Genomic DNA, 27,337 nt, shown 5'->3' on the forward strand with positions numbered 1-27,337 from the left:
CTCATAAACTCCCTCACGTACTTTTGTAGCTCTCAGATTACACCCACGGATTACCACAATCTCTTTCCACTGATGCACACATGGACAACACTTAAAACCACCGTTATGGAAAGATTAGAAAACCTGTGAAAGGCATGGGATCCATTTGAGGGGATGTTTTGATAACCCTTCTTCACCTCTAGCCTTAAATGTTTGGCTTTAGACACTTCGTGCTGTGGTTCTGACACATTTTGTAATGCTTTATTCTTGTTGGCTATTTTCAGAGAGTAGGGTATACCTACAGCTGCTGAAAATACACTAATAGTCAACACTATTGCCAAAGTAAATCACTCTTTACTATATACATTACATTATTAAAAAAACTATATATAGCTAATTTGTTGCCTTCTAGATTGCACATGCATGGTTCATTTTAAATGATGAGGCTCATTTCTCATTTAACAGAAGTCTGACTTTAATATATTTTTGAACATCTTCTATAATGTAGGAGGCTTGTGGTACTGAGGACATGATGTAACATGCAGAACCTTGAATTACACCCATGCATTTGCATTCAGTTTCAAATTTCGAAACGCAATCGTTGAAATTTACATCTAAGTACATTTTGCTTCAGAAAGCGAGAGGAGGCGAAGACACCTATCTGGGTTTGGGTTTTAAAGAAATGTATTAGAGGTGCAGTGTGTACATTTTAGCGGCATCTAGTGGTGAGGTTGTGAATTGCAACCAACGACTCACCCCTTGTTTTGAAACGCATAGAAAAGCTTCAGTAGCCGCCACCAAAAAAACATGTCATCATCGGACACAACTTAGTAAAAAAGTTTGTCCGTTAAGGGCTTCCGTAGAAACATGGCGGTACAAAATGGCGACTTACATGTAAGGGGACCCTCTGTGTATGTAACGTCTCATTTTAAGGTAATAAAAACATAAAAGTTCATTTTAAAAAGGTCTTCATACACCTCTGATAATATAGTTTTGTATATTATTTTGCATTTTTGTCAAGAGATACTTCTAAAAAGTACACACTGCACATTTAATGTACAGTGGAAGCCTGTGACTTCTCTTCTGAGGGGCGTGAATTCAAAATATGTGTTCGGAGTGTCGTGTGTGGCTTGTCATGTCAAAATATGTGTTTGGTGCTTCATGTTAACCTATGTGCATTATGCGGCATGTCAAAATACATGCATGTAACGCACACGTCGAAAGGGTTTATGATAAAAGAGACGCTCACTTTCACAATATAGTCGCAAGATACTAAACTCTGATTGTATAAGAGATTAAGCGAGCTGGCAAACACGAACGCCTGTTTGATCATAAACCCCTTCGAAGCGTCTTCAGCTGGCGTGTATTTGACATGACGCGTGATGCACATAGGTTCGCACAACACGCCAAACACATATTTGATATGATGATGGACTAAATACATGTTTTGACCAGCTTTGCAAAAGGAAGTCACTGTTAATGCAAAAATGTATTAATGTCGTAAAAATTGTATTGCTTATTGTTATATTATGTTAACTAGTGCATTTACTAATGTCAACAACCTTATTTTAAAGTGTTACTAATTGTTATGCATGAGTTCTCAGAAAAAAACACCACTGTTAAACCTCCATAGTACATTGGAGTTTCACTGACAATAATAAAAGCATTGCATTTTTTCTTGTTTACATTTTCTAAATACCCAATTACCTGCAAAATTCGAATTCCGATAAACAACACATAGTCTCCCCAAACACAAAATGAAAGCGGTGAATTCTTAATTTACTGACTAGCTCAAATCAATTTCCATTCTCTTATATTGGTCCATTAGCTCCGAGGGGAGATAGGGAGCCACGGTGCACCTGGCCAGCGCCGGTATTCATATTCTCTGTGCCCTATTATTTAGCGAGCAGTGCTGGGGCTTTGCCGTCGCATGGATGATTTACAGAACGAACTGCAAAGGGATATGTACGCTAATGCCACTAATGGCTGCTGCCGCCTGACAATTGTACTCAATGATACCTGGGCCCTGAGAAAAGAAAGAGAAGCGGAGATTTTGCTAATAAAAACATGCATATGTTCTCAACATTAGCTGAAGAATAACGTAGTGCAGAGGTATCAGTGGAGTAATGAGAACAGATTGTGTTCAGTAGAGCAGTGGTTCGTAAACTGTGACCAGTGGCGCATGCAGTAGCCTACTGTAAGTCTGGAATGATTTTGAGAAATACCAAATAATGAAATGATAGATTATGCGATGATACTGTAGTTATATATAAAAAACAGTATTGTGTTTTATTATTCTGACTTTAAAATTGATTTCATTTAAAGACATAGTTGTCTAACTAATGAAGTTAAAGTGACATAGTGACCAGTGTATTGAAAGTGACTACTTCATTTAACCCATCCTAGTGAGTAGTGAACACACACAATGCAGGGGGCAGATATCACTGCAGCACCCTGTCAAGCAATCGGGGGAAAGATGTTTCTCAAGGGCACCTTAGTTGGTTTGTCCACCGAGCGCACGGTCGAAAAGGGTTGTTCATATTCTCCTAATAAGTAATAGGTGTGTTTTTTTACTAATATTTGTTAATACAGTATATTAGTATCTTATAAAAAAATATGCACATACTTGCTTAAAGGTGCAATGTGGGACTTTTAGAAGGATATTTTGACAGAAATGCGAAATAATAACTACAGTATATTATCAGTGATGTACAGTATAAAGACCTTACATAATGAACTGTATTGTTTTTACTACCTTTGAATGAGACGTTTTATCAACATACACCGCGGGTCTCCTCGCATAAAAGTCGCCGGCATGTTTCTGCATTGTACCTAAATGGACAAACTGCTCTACAGAGTGCGTTTCGTCCCTATGTTGTCTCAGACGATGACATGTTTTTCCTGTTGCGGCTAACGTAGTTTTTCTTTGCGTTTCAAAATTGAGGGGTGAGCTATGGACTGAGCTGTTGGTTGCAATTTGCAATCTCACCACTAGATGCCGCTAAAAAACCCACACTGTACCTTTAAAGCGGCCGTTTTTCGTGATCCCATTTTTCAAACTTTAGTTGGTGTGCCTTCCCTCCAGAAAAATGTGATTATGCGATCGCATGATTCATCGCATATTCAGCCAAAGTTTGCATACTTATGTGGGGGCCAAATTTTTTTCAAATATGCCGCACTTTCGTAGCATAAATAGTGCAAAATTTTCTTGCGCAAAATGTGCGGGGCTTGCATGATTTCATAACCCCCCCATTTTCGTAGCAAAAATCAAATATATCTTAGCAGAAAGTTGAAAAATGTTGCATTTACTTCACACAAGCACAGCCATGTCCCTTGTTGCCATGGGAACGTTATGAAATGAGATGATTATGTGATGTGAACATCATTCAAAAGCTGCAAACAGTTTTTGTAAGTTCCCGCAGTTTGTGCAAGTTCCCGCAAGTTTTGCGCATAAAATTGCATAAATATCCCGCATATTCCATCGCATTTTTTAAGAAAAGGTGCCGCAAGATCAAGGATTTTTACCCGCAACAATCACAAAAAACTCTGCGTTTTTCTGGAAGGACTGGGTGTGTAATGCTGTGAACATAATGCCTACAAAATTATAAAGCTCAAAGTTCAATGCCAAGTGATATATATTAACAGAATTTGCTTTTCAAGGACAGAGAACGGCTTGTTTGGACTACAGCCCTCTACTTCCCGGATGTATAATGTTAATATAAGAGTTTTTACTAACCTCCCCACAGAAATACGGCAGTCGCCAGCTAAGTTCAAACAGCACTGCTAAGCTAAGCTGCTGTCGAATCACAACACACTAAACCAGCTAAACAATCAGAATTTGTTACGTATTTCTGAAGGAGGGACTTCACAGAACAAGGAAGAAATTGTCACGTTTTTATGACAGTGAAAACTGCGGAATAGAGATAAATAAATTGTGTGAAAAATACTGCGTTTTTTTACGCACAAAACATGAACACGTTATAATGGCGCACCATGAACACTAACAAAACTTTGAAAATGCAGGAAAAACGGGACCTTTAAATGCATAATTGTGAAAAGCGCTAAAGAAGTAAACATGACGTCTATGTGTTCAACTGACGTGCGATGGATTCCGCCGACAAATGATATGACCGATATTACGTGCGTATACGAAAACGCATAAACAATCTACATAGCTTTTCAGAGAACTCATTGGGCATACTAATGAAAACCAGTTTTTCAGTGCTTCTGTTTTGACTGAGCGGAGATATCTGAGGGCGATCACCCACACAAAAATAAGACATCAAGTTCTAATGTGAGCCGCTTGCTATGTGATTACAGGTCTCTACCTCAAGCGAGATCTAGTGTGGTGGATGCATAATTAGATCTCATGGAATGCTCTCTGACTAAAGCTGGCATTCATACATAGCCTATAGCATTACAGCTAGTGTAAGTGTCCTGGTGGGGCTCTTCTATTACCGCCTAACTTAATCAGAGGCAGTAAAAGCATGGGTCAGGGGGTAAAATATTCGCTCGAGTGGAGAGTTTGAATGATTGTTATTTCATACGCTGGCCTTGGATAACTCTAGCGTTAAATAAGCAAGACGTATAGGAGTTGTAATATGAAACTTGTCTCGAAAGTGTTCGAAAGTTCACTCACCTTGAGCACTAAACTTCAATGAATGTGGCCCACACGATTTCATCTTCAAGAACCTTTGTTTAATGGCTTAATGCAGCGCCTTGCTTGCGTTTGTGTGTGGGTGTGTGTAATGGTAGCTTTTTTCTTAAACTATATTGTAATGAGAATGTTGACTGATCTTTCCTATTATGCTAAGATGACATTGCGTTCATTTAGCCTGTGAGAAAGTCTCGCTGCTGAATGCTCCCCGCTGACCTTGTGTCTTTCTCACCCACGCAATCCTCATATTTATTTGAAATATGTTTATACATGTTAGAGGTTTGTAACACTAGCTACTCATTACATGATGTGCGGATTGGATCTTTGACATTTTAAAATATATTCATCATTAGATGTCTCTTTTTATGATTGGCTATATCTTTGGTATAGGATACACCCATTGCTGCACTTTACTTTATACTATGCACATTATTAAAGGATTAGTCAATTTTCTTTAAAAAAATCCAGATAATTTACTCACCACCATGTCGAGATGTGTTCAGTCGAAAAGGAATTATGTTTTTTGAGGAAAACATTCCAGAATTTTTTTCATTTTAATGGACTTTAATGGACCCCAACACTCAACAGCTTCAATGCAGTTCAAAACTGCAGCCCCAACGGACTCCAAACGATCCCAAACGAGGCACAAGGGTCTTATCTAGGGAAACGATTGACATTTTTGGCAAGAAAAATAAAAAATATGGACTTTTAAACCACAACTTTTCGTCTTCCTCCGGTCCTGTGACGCACCAGCAGGACCTCACGTAGTTACGTCAAGAGGTCACGGATGACGTATGCGAAACTACGCCCCAGTGTTTACAAGTGTGGAGAAAGAGAACTGTTCGGACGTTGTTGTATGTGGAATGATACTAATTAATGTCTTCGTGTCAGTTTATTGTTTAAAATGGTCCGCAAATGTGCGTTTCATATATTCAACACATGACCTTTTGACGTCATTACGCAATTATGTGAGGACGCGCTGGTTCGTCACACAGCCGGAGGAAGACGAAAAGTTGTGGTTTAAAAGTGCATATTTTTTATTTTTCTTGCCAAAAATGACAATCGTTTCGCTAGATAAGACCTTTGAAACTGCAATTTTAAACTACATTAAAACTGTTAAGTGTTGGGGTCCATTAAAGTCCATTAAAATTAGAAAAATCCTGGAATGTTTTCCTCAAAAAACATAATTTCTTCTCGACTGAACAAAGAAAGACATCCACATTTTGCATGACATGGTGGTTAGTAAATTATTTGGATTTTTTTTAAGAAAATTGACTAATCCTTTAACAAACTACATGTTGTAGTGCACACTGTGTATCCCACAATGCAATTTGCTATGACTTGAACATCTATTTTCAGTGGTATGACTAATAATATCAATCAGAATTTCTAAGCTATTTTTTATCATTGTTTGTTATTGTGTAATTCCTCCTATTGATTCTTACTTATTAAAAAACTAGACACTGTGTAGTGTTTACAGCGTAGCTTTTAGTACACAGTAAGCTAGCACTTTATTCTGAATAGCTTTAGATTAGCTATCAAAGGCTTTGTTGCAAAAACTCTTTTTATTTTGTATAAAAGTTTTACCCAAGAGGTACCAGAAGCCATTTAGAGGCTTATAATGCTAAACTAACACCCCATTAAACAGTGACATCATTATGATAGCCGTGATTCGCTCCATCCTTCTTATTAAGCCCCGCTCTCATCTGCATCTCTGGCTCTTTCTTTATTTTCTCTTCCTCGCCGCCTCGCCTGCACACCTGACATTTCTCTCCGCATCCATTCTTCATACTGTGTGTGTGTGTTTGTAAGAGCACAGTGTTGGGAAAGAGAGAGAGAGAGAGAGAGAGAGAGAGAGCAAAAGATGGGTGAGGTGGATGGCTGCGACTCGCATGATAGAAAAAGTGCAGAAGCAGCACAACCAGCCGTCTCATGCAGTCGTGTAGAGGTTGCCTCTCTAATTACCCGCCCCCCTCTTTCACGCTCGTGCCCCACCTCTTAGCTCGTACCCGGGGATTTGTCCATTGTGCTTTTCAATAGACACAGCGTGATTGGACTGAAAGCAGTCATTAGCCTGTGCCACCGTCCCTGGGGTCCTCTTGCTTTTACAGAGAGAGAGAGAAAAAGATGGACCCGTGGCCTGGAGACTCTGCTTGGGAATACAAAAAGCATCCATTTGTACCATTTACACATTCTGCTGACTTTAGGAAATTAATGTCATTGTTGATATGTGGAAAATTCCACAAGTATCCGGCTATTCAGTGGCCGGCTATTTAAAAGCGAAGCTAATGCAGTAATTGCATTTGTGATTCGATTCTTAGCACCCATTAATATTAATTTTCTCACTAATTATCTCATTTCAACACGACTCGGTTTCCTTCATCTCAGCTGGGGAAAGGGCTTGGCCCACTGTCACAGACTGTATGTGAATACAGCGCTGTATGAAATCCCTTCATAGGGATAAAGGAATTACACATCAACTAGATTTATGTGCTTAATGAATGTCTTAATGCGGTCTGCGCATAAACTGCCTTCAAACACCTGCTAACATGACATGCAGTATGTCTAAACACCCCGATTATGTTTAGATTATGTGCCATAGTTAGAGCTGTCAATTTGATACAAAAGTTAATCATGGCCCCCTTGATCTGTATATAAACTCCATAATTAAAAATATTTCTTTCATCAAAACAAGTCAAGCTTAAAGTACTAAGCTAAAGTTAGTGTAGGCACAGTGGCTATTACAGGAAACATGCCTCACAAACTACATAGAGATAACAGGCAGCACTGATTAAGAAGTAAGAAGCCATCCATACATCCATACAAAACATGTTTTTGCACTGGCCAAAGTCATAGGGCCCAATTTTAATGATCTAAGCGCATTGTCTAAAGCACACAGTCTAAACGGGCGTGTCCGATTCCACTTTTGCTAATTATACAACGAGAAAAATAGTTTATGCGCCAAGCGCACGGCCTAAATGGGTTGTTCCTATTTTCGAGTAATGGGTGTGTTTTGGGCGTAATGTGCAATAAACCAATGAGAGTCTCAGCTCTCATTCCCTTTAAATGCAAGTTGCGCCTGGCGCCATGCTTAATCTCTATTTAGGAAGCGTGATTTGTAAACTGAAAAACTAAGCAGAGGAAGAAGACCACAAGTGTAAGATTGTAAAAAATTGTGTTAGTTTCATTTGTTGAAATTGTTATTTTTTTGTTATTAAAACTTTAAATGTCATTTTTTTTCAGTCATGGAAGTAAAATGAACAGGCTTTTAATTGATGTAAATGAATGGATAGCCTACATGATCTATGTTATCTCAAAAATAATTTACAAATATGCAAAAAAAAAAGTTTGTACTTTAAAAATACTTTATTTGTAACAAACAAGAGATAAAGAATTTACAAACGTGTGGAGAATCGAAACGTTTCAGCACTCGGACAGCGCAGAGTCATCATAAACAATAAAGCCATGGGGTAGCATTTACATTTAAAAAAAAAATATATGCAATATTTGCATTTGTTTAAAGCAAAACATTTATTTACTTACCAGGCTACAGGTGAAGCAGCTCGACCCTCGAAACATAATCGACCCTCATTTATGTCCAAGAGACCCAATAATAATCTTTTACATTTTAATCCTTTGATTTTCCATATTTAAAAATGTTTATGTGCTGCTGCGCATCCATGTGATAAGCAAACGCCCGTTGTCGTCCCGTTTATAGGCGCATATTTCTACCGCGCTCATTAAATAACAAAAACAATATTGCGCCATAGACTTTAGACCAGGTTTTAGTTGGTTGCCTCAAAATAGCAACGCGCCAACAATGCGTCTGAACACACCTTATTTTCAGTCCAGAACGCCCATGTGCATAAAATTGGGCACAAATGCATTTGCTATTTAAAGGTGCAGTGTGTCAATTTTAGCAGCATTTAGTGTTGAGGTTACGAATTGCAACCAACTGCTTAGTCCACTGCTCACCCTCGGTTTTGCAATGCATAGAGAAGGTACGGTAGCCAAAAAACATGTAATCGTCGGAGACAACTTAGTAAAAAAAGTTTGTCCATTAAGGGCTTCTGTAGAAACATGGCGGCACAAAATGGCGACTTCCACGTAAAGGGACCCTCGGTGTATGTAGATAAAAATGTCTCATTCTAAGGTAAAAAACATAACGGTTCATTATAAAAAGGTCTTTATACACCCCTGATAATATAGTTTTGTATATTATTTTACATTTCTGTCAAGAGATCTTTCTAAAAATTACACACTGCACCTTTATGTGGCGCTAAACGTGAAAGTGATAATTGCGCCGAGTTGAAACTAGCAAAAGACACTTGCGTCGCGCATTGCGTATGATAGACCCATAATGTTTATTAATTTATTTACTGTTCAGCTATTTTAATAAAACACCATCTTTGAATAGCTTTTTTGCTTGTACATAATTAATTTAACTTTACTTTTTTATTATTGATTGACAGCCCTAGTTATTTTTATTTCACATTTAATATTCTTATTTTATATATATTTATATATGCATATATTTCTGTGAAATATAATCTTACAACGGCAACAGACTTCAACACTATTTTCTGGTCCACACGTCGTCTTTATTTGCCTACATTACACAGTTATTGGCGCTCCTCACTCTTCATCTCCACCTCTTCTTCCTCTGAGAATGGAGTGGTGAATTCATTGCAATTTGATTTGGACTGTAACACTGCAGATGGCTGTCTCTCCTCGTACTCCTCCATTGCTCTCCTCGCTTCACTCGCATGCTTATTTTCTTCTCTGCACTGTCTCTCCCTTTCTCTCTTTTTCTCTCTCTCTCATGGTCTCAAAATAAAAACAACTTTCAAGGGAGACAGAGAAATCGATCACGTTGACAAAAGATCCGCATGACTGCAGCCCTGGCGATGTGGTTCATCTTTCAGTCTTCCTCTTTATTCTCTTTGTGATAAACTCCTGATATCGGTCTGCAGTGTCATTATTTTCTGTATTCAGACCGTACAGCTTCCCTGGTGAGAATAATCAGGGTTGCTTTCAGAATCTGTCTGTACATGTATTTTTATACTTTATATGTCATTTAAAACGCATTTCAAACCTGCAATTCTTTTGAAATAAAACTGTTCGTCTGATACCTCGCATGCGTCACGTGGGGACCGCAATTACAAACCTCGCCTTCGTAGGTACAGCCAGAACTGTTGGAATTAAACCCGGACCATTAATCTCGCTACAGGACCTGAGGAATTACAGGGAAATGAGGCAGAGCTTTCAAGAGTCAAATAAGACGTGTTTCAGTACATTGGAATAGAGCCGGTTTAAATTTGAGTATCAGTCGGGCTGAATCACCCCCTCGTGTTCCATTGCCGCCTCATTTATATCGATGGAACCCATCGTCACGCTATCCATGATGAGAGAGAAGAACTTAAGTAGGAAAGAATGAAATCCATATTTCAAAATGCAGCGGATACTCTCTATTCAGATCTTTATAGATTGGGACTGGGACTGGGATTCATAATAAAGTTGCATGTGTGGAACAGGCAGTTTTATCTGTTTCTAATGAGATTAGGAATAATAATAAGAGTATTTGGCTAAGGAGCTCCCGCTTGAGCTATAATAAACCTTAATGTTGGAACCGATGATGTCATTCTTGCGAACTGTGAGTCCCTGGCTACAAGTACTGACGACATGCATGAGCATTGTAATACAACTTGTAATGAAAGAGTTTTAATATAGCGAGTGTAATAGAATTACTGATTGCAGTATAGGCATAGCAGTTGACCTGGCAAGACCCTTGCTGTGTCTTTTCATCGAAAACTACAGGGCTTTGATGTGACAATATGTTTGTTTGCTGTAAACATGAATCAAGATTCATTCAAATGCATGAGACGTTTTTTTACACAATTGTGAGATTATAAACACATTTATGCTAAGGTATTAGTGAGGTATTGAAAGGACGCTCGTATCGTTTCCACAGGAAATGAATACATTTACGCATTTGGAAGACGCTTTTATCCAAAACGACTTACAGTACATTACAAGGTATACATTTTTTTATGAATATGTGTCACTGGGTTCAAACCCATGATCTTTTGTGCTGCTAACACAATGCCCTACCACTGAACTATACAGAATACAGTTGCATTCACGGGAATGTTCTTTAACTGAACTCACATCCATAAATTTTCGGGACTCACAACCACATTTGTGGAGAAGCTGTGCTGTGTGAACAGATCTGGACTGGTCAACCAGTGGTGTGTGACATCACCCGTCACTCTCTGTCATTGTGTGCATGAAGATGACAGCAAACCACATTTAGATATGCTTCGTACGGCAAAGTTATGCACAGTCAATCTTCCGACACCAGCCACGCTGTAATGCAATATTTCATAAGCATTAGATGCCACGGTGCAACGCCAACTCTCTTGTGTAAACAGACTGCATTCATCCAAGTGTTGCCTTTTGTATTTTGAACAACGTGCAGATTTGTACAGCATCCAGATTTTGTGCAACGTGCGGATCAGTCATACTTTGTTGTTGTACAAAGCTAAGTTGTAAACAGGGCCGGCCCAAGCCTTTATGGGGCCCTATAGCAGAATTTTATTTAGGGGCACCAAGGGGCCCCTAATACAATTAACTCTTTCCCCGCCATTGACGAGTTATCTCGTCAATTAAGAGAAAACATTTGCATAAAAAGTGTTCCTGATGAATTTTTTGTTAATCTGCAATACCGCGATTATTCAAAAGATGGCGCACTTACCCAATTTATGAAAAAACTGAAGCCAAAACGTTATTTACTAATTTTAAACACTGTGTTTATTTTGATAATCGTTCTGAATCTGATCTCTAACAAAATAGCTTCACAAAAATGCAATTGTTTCAGCTTTTTGCTAAAAAAAAATATATCCATATTTAAGAGTTTATAAGCAGAGAAAAAATATAAATAGGAAAACTTTGAATATGAATATGAAACTTTTTTCCCGTTTTGTTTGTTTGTTTATTGTTTGCTTGAAAGCAGAGGGTCTGTTCTTTCATATATTTGTATGTTTATATATTTTTAGAAGAAAATTTTCCTGGAAGCCATTTTGTGAAACTTCAAAAAATGGCTGGCAGGGAATGAGTTAACTTTTGTCAATGCTTGATTATTTACACACTATAAATACATAACATACCCATTATCAATGTTATTAATTGTAGCTGTGTTTTGGAATGGAGAAACACAAAAAACGACCAATCTTTGATATTTATGTTACATGGGAGTAAAATACAAGCTTGAATTCATTGTTAAACTTAACTGTAATTTCTACAGTTACTTACCACAAAATGCCCAGTAAAATACCATCATTTTCTTTTCAAGTTCATTACCGTAATATACATTGCATTATGGGTATTAACGTTTAATTTACAGTGATTTACTGTATTTGTTTGATTTTGCAGTAGACTGCTGTAAAACAACAGCAGTAGTGCTACTGTAGTTGAATAAAATAGTGTTAGAAAAGCATATAAAATGGAAAAATAAAATATATGAAATTAAATACATTTTATTTGTTATGCTTTTAGCAGTGAAGCAAATTTCAAAATGTGATTTGTTTTTTAGCAATGTAAATAATTTATTAAGAATTGTAGATAGAAACAAGAAAGAGATTATGGATAAATGCTTGACCGTCAGATTTGAATTTGACCTCAAGACTTTAAAACACTAGTGACGCCAAGATTTCGCTCCTTGGAGTGTCGTGAGAGTGACAGAAGAGGCTACTTGGGAGTGTAGTAGATAACTTTTATTAAGTGACTCTGTGGCACTGGTAGTGTTACGGATCTACGACATGGGTGACCTGGGTTTGATTCCCCTTCAAGGCAATATTTTTTTTTAAACTAGGTTACAGTAAGGGTGTTATACTGTAAAATGGAACTGCGGTAAAGGCATCACACTGTAAAAAACATGTACAGTTATGGTACTGTAATGGTGCAGTGAGTTACCGCATATATACAATAAAAAGTCTAACAGTGTTCGGTTGCTCATTTAAACAGACAGTAATCCATCTGTGGCTGTAATCTGCTGTATGAACAGTACATTTCCAGACTCACACCTGTAAGTTAATGCGGTTGTCACTCCCGAAATTTTGCCTCATGAGCCCAATAGATTTTAGCAAGTGTAATTCTAGCACCTTGTAGCTTTAGTAGTAGTGGGGTCCCTGTATGCCAGTGTTCATGACCTTGTTTTCTATACAGATTTGCTTTGTCTTCATGTAACCCATAAATAAAGGCTAATGTAAGAGCCTTGGCATTAACATGCATTTTCATCGATCGGATCAAAAGTGGACAATATTTATGCCAGGTGTAAACGGTGTTCAAAACGTTTTGAGCTCGTCCACTTTCAACCACATTCAGAGGTAGTCGAAAACACTTTCGATCGGATTGCTTTTGTAGTGTAAACGCACATGTGGTTGAATGGGTTTGAACAGCCACATGCGACCGCCTTCTCTCCGCCCATTTATCTAATCTGAGGTACTGAACACAATGTTTTACAACTTTTCTGACTTCTGGCGCGAGCACACGGTGTACAGCGCTATTTTTAGCCTTTCATTGATAAAACTAAAGCAGCTGATCTCCGCAGTTTCATTTTGCAAGCGTGTGAAAGTTGTGCGATCTTATTTCATCAATTGCGCTAAAAATTCAGAGAAAGCTCTAACATATACACAAACAAAACACTGTGCAGCATGTTTACTTACAACAAAAGCAGCAGACTCCGACATAATATTAGTTTGCATCCATATAAACTTGTCATTACTCCCACTCGCGTTTAAATGACAACAGAGAGACTCGCCCACCTTCTGGACAGACCATCCCCTCACAATATTCAGGACAGAAGCGGTCAAAAGTGGACAAAAGAGACAGATTTAAATAACAGGTGTAAATGTGATGTGTCTCTCTCGTCCACTTGTGATCCGATCGACGAAAACACATCTTAATACCAAGTGTAAACAGCCCCTAAATGTTTGTTTCATGTTACCACAATACAATCGTGAATCGTCTTCTTTCTCCATCTTTGGCCTGCTCGAATGGTTCATCTCAGCATTTACATTTGTCCATCATTGAGACAGAACCTCCATTATTCCTGACAGAGCTTTGAAAAGATGCTTTGTACTTGAATAAAATGTGACAGAATGCCCTGAGAAGCGAAAGAAATGTGTGTTGGGTTATCACCTTGATGTTAACATAAGAAACTATCATTTAGACAGTCAGAAGACTGACAGAAGTAGGCGTCTGTCAAATTTATAGAGGAATGAATGATTCGATTGACACTTCTGGAAGCAATACGTTCGGGTCATTTGTTAAAAGGGTGTCAGGTTTTGGTTGCATAAAGAGGTAAAGAAAGGTTTATAGCTTTAAACCTTGATCTTAAAGGATGTGACTAATCTTCTAAATGCGCGTTTCCCAAAGCATCTTAAATGGACTGCCTTAGCAATAAGTTTCAAACCGTTACACTGAACATTTTCAGCCACTCTCTTTTCACAATAAATCCTCCGGAATGGTTCCTTACTTTTCTCTTTTTGGTGCATTGCTCATCCGTTAGCATGCTGGCAGAAAGATGATTCATCATTGTGAATAGTAACTGTGTGTCTATGGGAGTATTGGACAGAAGACAATGAAGCTAAACAGCGGCCCTGGTCTCTATATAACAGGGCAATGGCTCGCATAGTGAGTTATTGAGAGTGATCACTCCAACACAATATGTAATCAGAGAGCTTTCATATAGACACGCGTACGCCCACAAACTCACATATGAATTAAAAGCAGACCACTTTGTAGTTAGTCACTTTGTAAAGCTTTGAATACTTTAAATCCTGCTTCCTGGCCCCCGGCTTGAGTTGCCAGCTCAAAGCAAAGGTAACATGAGTGACTCATTGGGGTTATCACAAATGAAATCTTAATGGCAGGTGCATGACGGACAGTAGCAGTATTAAATATAAACACAGCAGTGGTGGGAAGGTGGTGATTATGTTTTCAGTATATTGTAATCAGGGTTCAAATGAACTTTTTAACTCGCCAGCCAATATGGCTGCTAATTTTGAAAGTTACCAGCCATTCAGAACTTCTACTTGCAAAAAAAAACAGAACAAAAAAAACCAGATAAACTATGTCACATCTTTATTTATAAACATGTATTAAATATTGTATTATTATTTATTATAAAATATGAATTACATATTATTTCATCTTGCCATCTCCCTTCATTTTTCATCCTTGTCCGTTTTACAAAAACTGTTTTAAGGTAAGCAAATCAGCATAGTGCAATGAACATCAATTAATGCATTAAATAAATTCAATTAGTTCTATATTAATATACTAAATAGATTTTCTGTTCAATCTTAACACTCTACTATCACTGTCTTTTTTCCTGGGTTATAAATAAACCTATGCTGTGTTGTTGTTAAAGGAAAACACCACCTTTTTCAATATTTTAATATGTTCTTACCTCAGCTTATACGAATTAATACATACCTTTCCTTTTTATAATGCATGCAGTTAATCTTTGTACAGCACGTCGTGAGTGTGTTAGCATTTAGCCTAGCCCCATTTATTCCTTAGGATCCAAACAGGGATGAATTTAGAACCACCAAACACTTCCATGTTTTCCCTATTTAAAGACTGTTACATGAGTAGTTACACGAGTAAGTATGGTGGTACAAAATAAAACCTGGTGATTTTCTAAGTGAATAAAACGTGAGAACTATATTGTATGGCGGAAGATATTACTGCGCCCAAGGTCAAAGTTCTGCAAACTAAGTGCTCTTTCGCCATACAATATAGTTTTTATTTTTATCCGCTTAAAAAATCCCCACGTTTTATTTTGTGCTACCATACTTTCTCGTGTAACTACTCATGTCTTTAAATAATTTTTTTTTCCTAAAATCTAAATTCAGTCCTGTTTGGATCCTAAGGAACGAATGGTGCTAGGCTAAATGCTAACACATTCTCGATGCACTGTGAAAAGATTAATTGCACACATTGAAAAAAGATGTATTATGTATTAATTCATCTAAGTTGAGGTAAGAATATAGTAAAATTGTGAAAAACAGTGGTGTTTTCCTTTAACTCAACCATAAAACAACCGAGCGCTGTGTTGAAATAACCCCTTTTCTGTCCCATATTGACCCAGCATTGGTTAAAAATGACCCAGGAGAATTTAAAGTGTGTGTTACCTTCATTTTGTGTTGATAGACTCTAAAAATGGGATTGTTTTCAACTTATGGTTGGGAAAATTTTTACATTTTTAAGGTAAATTTGAACCAACTGTTGGGCTTGTCCATATTTTACATAACCATGGATTGAAAACAATCCAGCATTTTTAAGGCATAGTCCTTGGGATTAACTCAAACACCTCTTATCCACCACTGCATTCATATCAATGCTTGTTGGCTGCAAAAAAAAAAAAAAAGATTAACATACAACATTTTGATGCACACACCTGAATTAAATACTAAGTACTGCAATCGACATGTTTCACAATTAATTAATGGCAGATGTAACCTCAGTCTTTTTTTATTAGTCGCAGCGACTGAAATCTGACCATCTGAAATTTTTACGAGTGTTTCAGCAATCGAAGATATCATTTGGATGCTCAAGTTAGCCTGTAGGTAAGAGCACACAGCTATACGCTCATCAGACTGAACCTGTTGATCGTCTCATCAGCCATCTCACAAAGCTCTTGACTCTTATCGCCTGGGTGAATGCCTCAGGTCCTCATAGGAGGAGCTGACAGTGAGAAGCCAATAAGAAGTCGTAAATGGTAGAGTGCAATACTATAAAATAAAAAAGCCATTCCTGATGGCAAAAAATAAAACAGGGCCATCAAGATGCTTGAGTAGCGGTCCAGAGAGGCCCGTAGAAAAGAAATACACTTTTTGGGCTTCAGCTGTGCATCTCAATGAGCTCCAAAAGGTCTTTTGTGTTGTTTTTATTCCCTCTCTCTATTTATCTTTTCATACATTGCTGGTCACACATGTGAATAACGATACATAACGTGAAATTAATAATTCATTTAGAATTTTAACATTGTCTCTTTCATTATGCCAAAGCACAAAATGAAAAACAAAACAGCAGTGCAGAGAAAAGCTAATGAAGGATTCGGGCTCTGATGCAAAAAGAATTCAATTGTATTTTTAGCATTCCCAGAACATAATGACATCCTTGTAGCTGGTAGAGCATGCCACTGGCATCACTAGGGCCATGGGTTCGAATCCCAGGGAATGCACATTTAACTGATTTAAATGTATACATCAAATGCATTGTAAAGGACACACTATGCTTTTCGTTCTATTGCATTCAAACGGATGGGTGATTCTCACGAAATCTGTGTCCAGCATCAGAATTTTTAATAAGCCCTTGAAGCCATTTTTTTTTGCACATATAAGATTAAGGTCTGAACTTACTATAATCATTATTTTTAAAGGTTTTAAAAAATATTTCCTATAAAATTATTACATTTTTTTAGATTATCATTATAAAAAAGTATCATTACCGCAACATGATATTACATTAAATATATGCATTTACAAATTCATGTTTCGGTAATGAGAACTAAAAAGTTGTCTAGGTACTATGACAAACAAAATTTCAATTTTATCTGGAGAGAAAAAAAAAAAGAACTGCTTACCTGGTAGCCATCTTGAGTGTCACAGTCAATTATGTCCCTTCCAACAATTTTTTTTGTGTGAAAATGTTAGTTCCTTGAGGGCTTAAACAATGATTGAAAATTGTTGCGGAGGATGAGAAAATCTTTCTTGTACACATTTATATTCCTGATTATTGTCTCTACATTTACCAATGATCACCAAATACCACATGTTTCTTTACTGTAAATGTTTATAGTATAATATGCACTGAAGCTTTTTATTGTTTTAGAATTTTTTTAAATAAATATTTCCATGTCAAAGAACCCAAATCCAGTCATGGACACGTTGCGGTAATGAAAATTTTTCCCTTAAATGTGGAAAAACAACAAAATTGGTTTGGATGATGTCATTTGAAATCATGTGCAAAATAGTACGTGAAGAGATGTTTGTAACTGTATGCTTCTTATTTTGATACTCTTACTTTGCATTTACTTTTTTTATCAAAATGTTTCATGACACCTCATAAGTCTAATTTCGCGAGAATCACCTGGATGCGTCAGACCGGAAATTATATTTCACATTTTGCTGCGTACCAATGTTCAAGTCTGGTGAACTTTGACCTGCGAATTCGACCAATAGAAAACCTGTACGCCACAGTTTGACCTCTCTCAACAAAAAAGCAAAGATGGACAAAGTGCACCGCCCCCATATTCGCAGTAGCGTCCGAAAAATATTTGCATAACTAACATCTAGTCTGACCGCCCCGTCACTTTGGATAAAAGCATTTGAAAGAAGCGCTGATACAAACTCACCCAGACCCTGAATAAAGCAGACGTTGATACATTTATTTCTAACATGGTATTTCTGTAACAAACCGTTTCTAACACGCTAGCCAGGTTCCACTTTTCACCCTGTACTTGCCAACAAGTGTAAGGGAAAGTTTAAAAAAAAATACCTTTTTGTCATTTCCTCTCTATTCAGATGTCTCAGTGAAGCCCAAGAGACGTAACAGGGGCACACAACCTCATTTATTCGATTTAATAACATAAAGAGTGTTCATTAAACAGGAAGCTGGGAATCCAGGGGTTGGCAAAGTGACATATCCTCCTAGGTGGCCCATGGGAGGAATTTTAAAAAGACTTTTAAATGTACAAGGGATCTTACCTCTTTCCCTCTGGGATATTTGAACAGATGTGTCATTGGGATGGCTCGAGCGGTGAACGACGGGAGAATATGATTCATCTAAACAGGAAAAGGAGGATATTCTAGGTGTGTGTGTTCATGGCACACCACCACGACTGCTGAATTATTGAGCAGAAAAACTCTCTTTGATCCATGCAATGTAGCCCACATACCAATCTCTTACCTGTCAGCCTCCCAGAAAGCCATTCATTTTTCAAATGTTTGCAAGGAGGATGCTGCGCTATGTTATTTTTCCGAACGAAAAGACATTTCCAGTCTCCTTTGTGCTTTAAATTGATATGTATCCGACATGTTCTTTTCAAAATACAAAGGAATATTTCATTGACTTCAGACGTGATAGGAAAAGCTGTAAGATCAAAAGCTTGTGAACTTTGATTTCGGCCTTTTGTCTATAAGAACCTTAAAATGTGGAGCGAATATACTGAAAGCTACCAGGAGCCAGCTTCATTATCAAACCAATATATGGATTCATACAGTAATGTCGTGAGCAATGTATCTCTTATAGGTGATTCTAGCTGCTGCCTTAATAGAAAGAGAACTTTACCAAAGCAAAGCAAACGACGTTCCGAAATTGCACCGAAAGGTCATATGTGGGAGTTTAATGTGTCTGAGGGAAATGAAGAGAAAACCATCACGCTCCGACTGCAGAATATGTTATGCAAAAAAGGACTCTGGCGCGCTCACCAGTCATTTCACTTTCACGCATGGTTGCCAGACCCCCGGCTCACGAAATGGGTAGGCGGGGTACGGGTTTATATCCCGTGACTCAAACGCATCAGGGTTTACATTTGGTTGCTTCAGCACAAAATCCCCTCACATCAAATGTCTCGCGCACCGCAAAGCCCAGTGACACGCGGAAATGTGGTCATAATTATGAATCTGGTGATATTTCGTGAAGTGCTCCCTTGCTCGAAAGTGGAGATTGTTATGTGGGTGCATAAACTCTCATCTCCGCTGAAAGATAGCTCCACTTTGCCTTCATTTCTCAGACGTGCGTATACAAAATTTGTAAGGCTAGGTATGAAAGTGTAGAGTGGAATGTGTAAACAAGCAAGCAAACAATAGAAGAATAAAGGGCCCTCAAACTATTTGGACACCCAGTTTATGAATGCCTTGCATTGTTTTAAAAAATATCAAGCCAAGTGGCATTTTTGCAAAGAAATGTCATATTTGAAGCAAAAGAATTCACAAAAGAAAATCTCTGATGTGTTTGAAATTATAATAGTTTTCAAATATTTACTGAACATTTTCATAATTGATGGGAACTCATTCCCCGCCAGCCTTTTTTTTTTAGTTGTGATTTTAACAAAATGCCTTCCAGGAAAAATTAATTCAAAAAATATATAAACATACAAATATATCAAATGAAAAACAGACCCTATGCTTTCAAACAAAAGTTTCATCCTATCTGTTAGGATTTGACTGGGGGGATAGGAGGCAAAAGTGACACAGAAGCCGCTTGGATTCAGGTGAAGGGTGATTTATTAATGACACAAGTGGTAATAATCGCCAACACGCGGTGTAAAAATTAGTGATGGACGATTTCAAAGCACGCTTCATGAGGCTTCGAAACATTTACAAATCTTTTGTTTTGAATCATTGGTTCAGAGCTTGTTTTAAAGTCACGTGATTTTAGCAAACGAGGCTTCATTACATCATAACTGTTTCGAAAAGTGTCGAAAATCTGACGGGTCACCACTAGGGGGAGTTGATCACAAATGACCAGTGTAGGTGAACTCGGGTCAGTTTTATTGTAAAAGTTTAAAAAACATTCAATCCTTCTGACTAATAACACTACCATTTTGTCTATGTTTTGTTTATAGACAGATTTAAAGGAATAGTCTACTCATTTTCAATATTAAACTATGTTATTACCTTAACTAAGAATTGTTGATACATCCCTCTGTCATCTGTATGCGTGCACGTAAGCGCTGGAGTGCGCTGCGACACTTCGATAGCATTTAGCTTAGCCCCATTCATTCAATGGTACCAAACAGAGATAAAGTTAGAAGTGACCAAACACATCAACGTTTTTCCTATTTAAGACGAGTAGTTATACGAGCAAGTTTGGTGGTACAAAATAAAACGTATCGCTTTTCTAAGCGGATTTAAAAGAGGAACTATATTGTATGGCGTAATAGCACTTATGGGAGTACTTCGACTCGGCGCAGTAACACCCTCCCTCTCCCAAAAGTGCTATTACCCCATACAATATAGTTCCTCTTTTAAATCCGCTTAGAAAAGCGCTACGTTTTATTTTGTACCACCAAACTTGCTCGTATAACTACTCGTCTTAAATAGGAAAAACGTTGATGTGTTTGGTTACTTCTATACTAACTATCTCTAAATGGTACCAGTGAATGAATGGGGCTAAGCTAAATGCTATCGAAGCGTCGCAGCGCGCTCCAGCGCTTACGTGCACGCACACAGATGATAGAGGGATGTATCAACTCTTCTTAGTTAAGGTAATAGCATAGTTTAATATTGAAAATGAGTAGACTATTCCTTTAATGACAAAAATGTGCATAATTAAAAAGTTTGTTTCAATTATTTGTTAAATAAATTTAAATTATTTGATTCCCTCGGGGGAATCCCTGTCGCCATTTTGAAGTGCGTTCCACTTTGTCAAGTGAACTAGGGAAGTTTGTATGGACAAACCCTCGCTCCCTCGATTTTGACAGAGGGAGCGAGTCTACTTCATATGTACACTCCAGGCAGCTTCATATCCCACAATGCATCACAATTGTGACGTCACTTCAGCAACTCGCGTTTTGCGCATGGCTCCATGTGAACAAGGGCTTAGGGTGATCCATTTGAACCTACTTCAAGTGTTTCAGCAGTAGTGGGCACTCGTACAACGTAAGCAATTACGTACATCCGAGTGAACGAGACTGAGGGAAGTTAGCGAGGGAAGGTCATAAAAAATGAACTGGAACGCAGGGCAGGTATATGTTGCACAAGTTTGGTTCTGGAAAATGGAAACTGGTGAGTGTTTGTAATCTTTGTACGCATGTTTATTGCCCAATAAATGATAGTTGATAAAGAATATGCATGTGGTTATTTCAATGTTTTATGGCAAATGTAGTTTTGTTTGGAAAGTAACAAACAGTGATAAACAACATAAAACATTAAACTCAGATGCACAATACACTACACCACTACACAGATCCGTGTATACATTAAATGCCGGCATTCAAATCGTTCTTGGTGTTAATGGTGGCCAGGGCCGGAGTGGGACTCATTTTCAGCCCTGGATTTTCATGCCTTAGACCGGCCCACTTTAGTTCACGACTGACTATTAAAATAATATCTTTAAACCCTCAGTAGTATAAGTCTGCAGTAGTGCACTGTTCTCTGCAGCCTTGCAATTCACTGTATTTTTCAAATATATAATTTCATATTCCGTGCAAATGCAGTAAACAATTACAATTTTTGCCATAATTATGCAGCCCTACCATAAGACCATAATATTACTAAAGTAAACTTATTCAAAAACTAAAGGAAACAAATGTGTTTGTATTTTCCTCTATATTTCTATTTCTAAAAAATGATGAGTCTTGAGATTAACTGTTGGGTTGATAACGTTTGGAAACCCCTGATATACAATACACAAGCAAGATTTATCAAGTAGGCCTATGCATTGGAAACAAATGGAAATAATCTGTATATTTTTTTTAGTACTTAGGCCTACAACGTAGGCCTACATTGTGTTAAAAAACAGAAAACATCATGGATATACTTTTGAAACTAATGAGTTTTGCATCAAATAGATTTTTGTTCCTCTTGCAATAAACGATGAATAATGACTATTCATAGAGAATTCATCTATGACTTGGATAAAAAAATACGTTTAGAGGCCAGCCCGTTTGTATTAAGACGCGCTCAAGTTTATTTAAAATATAATAGACGCGCGGCCGGCAAGCGCACTCAAAAGACGCGATCAAGTTTATTTAAAATATAATAGACGCGCGGCCGGCAAGCGCACTCAAAAGACGCGCTCAAGTTTATTTAAAATATAATAGACGCGCGGCCGGCAAGCGCACTCAAAAGACGCGCTCAAGTTTATTTAAAATATAGACGCGCGGCCGGCAAGCGCACTCAAAAGACGCGATCAAGTTTATTTAAAATATAATAGACGCGCGGCCGGCAAGCGCACTCAAAAGACGCGCTCAAGTTTATTTTAAATATAGACGCGCGGCCGGCAAGCGCAATCAATATAGACGCGTCTGAAACAAAACTCGTGTTCAAGTAAGCGCTTTGAAAACCAGAAGACAGCGGCACGTCCTGCGTTTCCCATGCGTTTTAGATGTCAATGAACCCTAAATGCAAGAATTCTTCCAATAAGTGGTCGGGACTCGGGACACAATCAACTTGTGCATAAAGCGGCGGGGACATCTCTCACCCGCAAATACGCGTCATCCCGGTGGCATGACAACACCGGCCCTCGTGGCCAAAAAAAAACAGACCGGCCCACCGGAAATCCTCCCGGTTCTCCCTATGGCCAATCCGGGCCTGATGGTGGCTGTGTAATAATAATAGCTGTGTATGAGGCTAGTCACAGTGCCTTAACCTCATATTACACTGTGACACTATGGGCCCTATCTTGCACCCAGCGCAATTGACTTTGTCAGTGACGCATGTATCATTTCGTATTTTCCACTGGTGCACAGCGGGTTTTTCCCTCCACAGACGCACGTCGGCAAACTAGGGAATGAACTTGCGCTCCCTGGGCGGTTCAGCGCAAAAAAGGAGGCGTGCTCCGGCGCAAACCATCTCTTATGCTATTTTGCAGTTTCAAAAAACAATTGCGCTACTAACCAAAAAAAACTAGTCTAAAGTCAGTGGCGCGTAGCGCGTGGTTCATTATGCTATTTTAAGGGCGCATGCTTGACCATAATGTATAGCGTGCACAATGCGCATTGCTTATCTAATCTACACAGATGCAACAGTTATTTTTGCTAATCATAAATTGTTACAATAAAAAATATAAGATAAGGGAAATCATTAAATCATAAATTGTTACAATAAAAAATATTAATACATGAGATAAGGGAAATCATTGTGGTGAGCATTGTGGTGATAGTTTTTATTTATTTTGAGTGGCAGCGTTAAACAATTATCATGCAAATAACGATTAAAATATTTTCATAAGTTTGTTGTGTGCCTGTATTACGTTTATTTTATCTAAATAATAATTAAAATGTTTTCATAAGAAACCTTCATGTATGTGAACTTGATTTGTAAGTGTACTTTGGGGTTGAACCTTGCTTGCGTTTCTTGTGTCCGATTTCAAAGCCCCCAAACCCTTTCAGCAGTGAGGGTGGACGCAGCGATGTCCTCCTGTGTGCCCGGCGTGCTCGATTTATGCTGGCAAGCTTGGGATCCCCCCGTCTCCTGACATCATTGTAGTGCTTGGCGCAGCTGATGAGACAATTGCGGCTATTTCCTCTCACGCCTGTTTAACCGACGCTGATTTGGGCGGGTTTCTCCCATCCCCATACAAAACAACTTCTCTGTCTTTGACGGCTCTTACAAGAACGTCGGTCTCCTCGGCTGTGAACCGCTCCTGGCGTCCGCCTGTCAAATCCGTCATAATAATAGCTACCCGCCATGGAACTTGCGCCCTTGCATTTAAAGGGAATGGTGGATAGCGTTCTGATTGGTTTATTTGACGTTACGCCCAAACCACACCTCTGAATAATGAACCTACTTCAGACCAACCCCTTATTGATTTGCGCCCGGCGCAAGACTTATTTCTCCCACCGGGAAAATAGCAACAGCGCCCAAGATCCGCCCCAAAGTCACTTGCGCTTTGCGCTTCGGACTTGCGTTTCAGATCATTAAAATAGGGCCCTATATCTTTTTCTCGGCTTATAAACTCTTTTTCCTTAATAATACACATTTTGGATCAAAAAGCTGAAATAATTGCATTTTTGTGTTAGAGATCAGATTTAGAACGATTATCAAAACATATACAGAGTTTAAAATTCGTAAATAAAGTTTTGGCTTCGTTTTTTTTATAAATTGAGGTATGCAAATGTTTTCTCTTAATTGATGAGATAACTCGTCAATGGCAGGGAAAGAGTTAAGATCTGCACGTGTGAATTGAAGGAAACCATCATCATAAATAAACTTTCAACTTTGCATTTGCAATCTTTGCATTTCATTACCTCTCTAGACACTTTTGTAAGTCACTTTGAATAAAAGCATCCTCTAAATGCCTAAATAGAATGCAAATCTTCATACGCCAATTAAAACTGACTTTAAGATCACTGATCTTAAGTCAACTTATGGCTATCCAAATAGTTTTTAGGCCCAGCACATATCAATGTCCTTTCATGTTTATTCTTAACGTTGGGATCCTCAAGCAAGTTAACTACACATATTGGTTGTTTATACTGCTCAAATGTTTTATTCCTCCAGTAATGGCAACCATTTTTATTCAAATGTGTGATTCACCCATATGAGCAAGAGATTAAAGAGGCGATAAACTGTGTTGTGGTGGTGGTTTTATAGGACAAGCGTTTTGTTACACAAACAGGCTAAACATGGCACAACAAAATGTGTTATTAAAAAGTTGATGAGAAGAGCCATTGTGAAAAACATCCTCTGTCAAACCAGAAGCATCAGGCAGATTGATATCCAGATGTTTAATGTCCCACGGTTCTGCAACATGTTTTTTGCTTCAATGCAAGAGACAGAGAAACAGAAGAGGGAAATGCGTATCGCATTCAGCCGTGCCATGGTTAATGATGCCAGATAGAAAGACAGCAGACAGAAAATAGATGGATGGGGGAAGATGAGAGAATTGTTTATGCATCTGTTCTTTACGTCGGTTTAGACAGAAAAAAATCACGTAAAAAATCCATTCACAGCTATATACATTTAAAAATTGTATGGAAATGTTGATGTCCATTTATTTGCAATGGTCTGGTCTTTACACTCTAAATGCATGATTACTTCAATACATTTAAAAGTTAATGGTTTAAATTAACATATACTAGGTTGTTTCAAATTCAGGGGGATTTCAAATATTCGTATAGACAGTGAAAGGCCTTAAAAAGGTTGAGATTCATTGCTGTCGATTACCTCAGAGCACTTGAACTAAAGGCAAATACTGTCATTTTGATTTCAAGGTGTTTACAAAGTGGCACTGTGCAATTTTTCTTACCTCCAAAATGGCTCACTTGTAGCTGCGTTTTCACAAAAAACAGATATTCTAACATTGTAAAAAAATATACACATCCACTTTAATAAATGAATCAGTGCTTTCGTCCTTTATCTATCTATGATTTCTTTATTCGGAGACCTTTTGAGATAAGCTTGTGTGGCAGGCGAGGCAATTGTCAGGCATCTGACAAAGAGTGCTAAAGAAGTGTTATCATTGTGATCAATGGCCCTGTTCACTTGGCATCCAATTGTCAAGCATCAATCCCTGATGCTGAATAAAATTGACTTTTTGTTGAGCAACACTGCCAGTGCCTTGACTTTGATTAATAAACAAGTATTTGATGCCAACATAATAATGTACGTCTTTTAATTTCCTGACGCCACCGAAGTCTAAAGATTGAAATCTGTTATATTAAAAAGTAAACTGCGCACAGCACATAAAATATGTGAAATCATGCAAACGTTACAGAATACAAAGGAAGCATTGGTGGGCTCGAGAAAGAGTTAATTACTGTAAATGCAGATATTGATTTCATGGGTGTGAAACAAGACTGTGTGCATTGATTTTTGACATTTTGAAAAATTGCTGTATGTTTGAGGTAGTTGCTGTTCAATTTCATAAAGATCTTAACATGCGTTATGTCTTGCCATGTGCGTATATATTGACACTAGGAATGGCTTCAAAGCTTATGTCTTTGATTATCTATAAAACTCCCCATGTTGTGCCTTCCTGCAGATTCGATCGGACCAGGACAAAGAGATTGAGATCCGCTACAGTATAACAGGAGCGGGAGCAGACCAGCCTCCGGGTGACGTCTACATCATCGACCCCGTGACGGGGAAAATGTCTGTCACCAAACCTTTGGACAGAGAGGAAAGAGCATCCTATCATGTAAGTGCTGCTCTCTCCGGAGAAAACCTGTGAGCTTTACGGCGATGACATAGAAGGACCATTTTTGGTTCCCCAAAGAACCATTCAGTCAACCATTTCTTTCGTAGCTTGTGATGAAGAACCTTATTCCTCTTCTTTATGGAACCATACAGCCAAAAATGGTTCTTCTATGGCATCATTTAGCACAGTGGTCTTCCCCATGTAGGGTGCATCCCTTCGAGGCCCCCCCCCAAAGATAATTTGTGACCAAAAAAAAACTTGGTTGTTAGCTATATGATAAATTAGTTTAGGGGGGGGCGGGGCACAACCTAACGCTTTTTGGTTTTGGCTCAATCATTCAAAAAATATTTGAGTTTGGTTAATTATATTTTTATACAAGCAACACACACATTTCTGCTACAAATGAATGAAGTTTGTTTCTAGTACTTACCATTCTTGGACAATTACACCAAACATGACAGAAGTGCAAACGTTACAACTTACTCCATAGGTGGGGTTCATTGTAAAAGGCAGGGGGGTTAGTTGTAACCTTGCTAGAAATTAAGTTTGCAGGCAAATATTTCAATACTATTTTGTCTACATAATTCAGAGTGGATATTGTTTATATATCTATATCTATAATAGACAGGTATCAACACTATTCATCCCTCATCTAACCATAGTTCAATTACAAATGGATACAAATGTCTAAATATGTGAGAAAAAGCAGCCCAATTATGACAAAAAAAATTTTTTTATATGTGACCCAGTCTGTAAAAACCATATAAAGTCTCATAATCAAATTCTGAGATAATAAAAATCAAAATCTGATTTTAGCCATTCATT

At 38.0% G+C, this 27,337-nt stretch overlaps 1 protein-coding gene across 4 annotated transcripts in view; it reads left to right on the forward strand.

Moving 5' to 3' along the window:
• Nucleotides 1-27,337, forward strand: part of cdh4 (cadherin 4, type 1, R-cadherin (retinal)) — a 294,301-nt gene that overhangs the window by 197,598 nt on the left and 69,366 nt on the right. For all 4 annotated transcript variants that reach the window (XM_055183497.2, XM_055183500.2, XM_055183498.2 and 1 more), the window contains one exon: nt 26,357-26,512. In XM_055183497.2, the coding sequence (XP_055039472.2) occupies nt 26,357-26,512 (156 nt within the window). The remainder of the gene's footprint in view (nt 1-26,356; nt 26,513-27,337) is intronic.

This window comes from Misgurnus anguillicaudatus, chromosome 14, assembly GCF_027580225.2.
Source record: "Misgurnus anguillicaudatus chromosome 14, ASM2758022v2, whole genome shotgun sequence".
Taxonomy (NCBI): domain Eukaryota; kingdom Metazoa; phylum Chordata; class Actinopteri; order Cypriniformes; family Cobitidae; genus Misgurnus; species Misgurnus anguillicaudatus.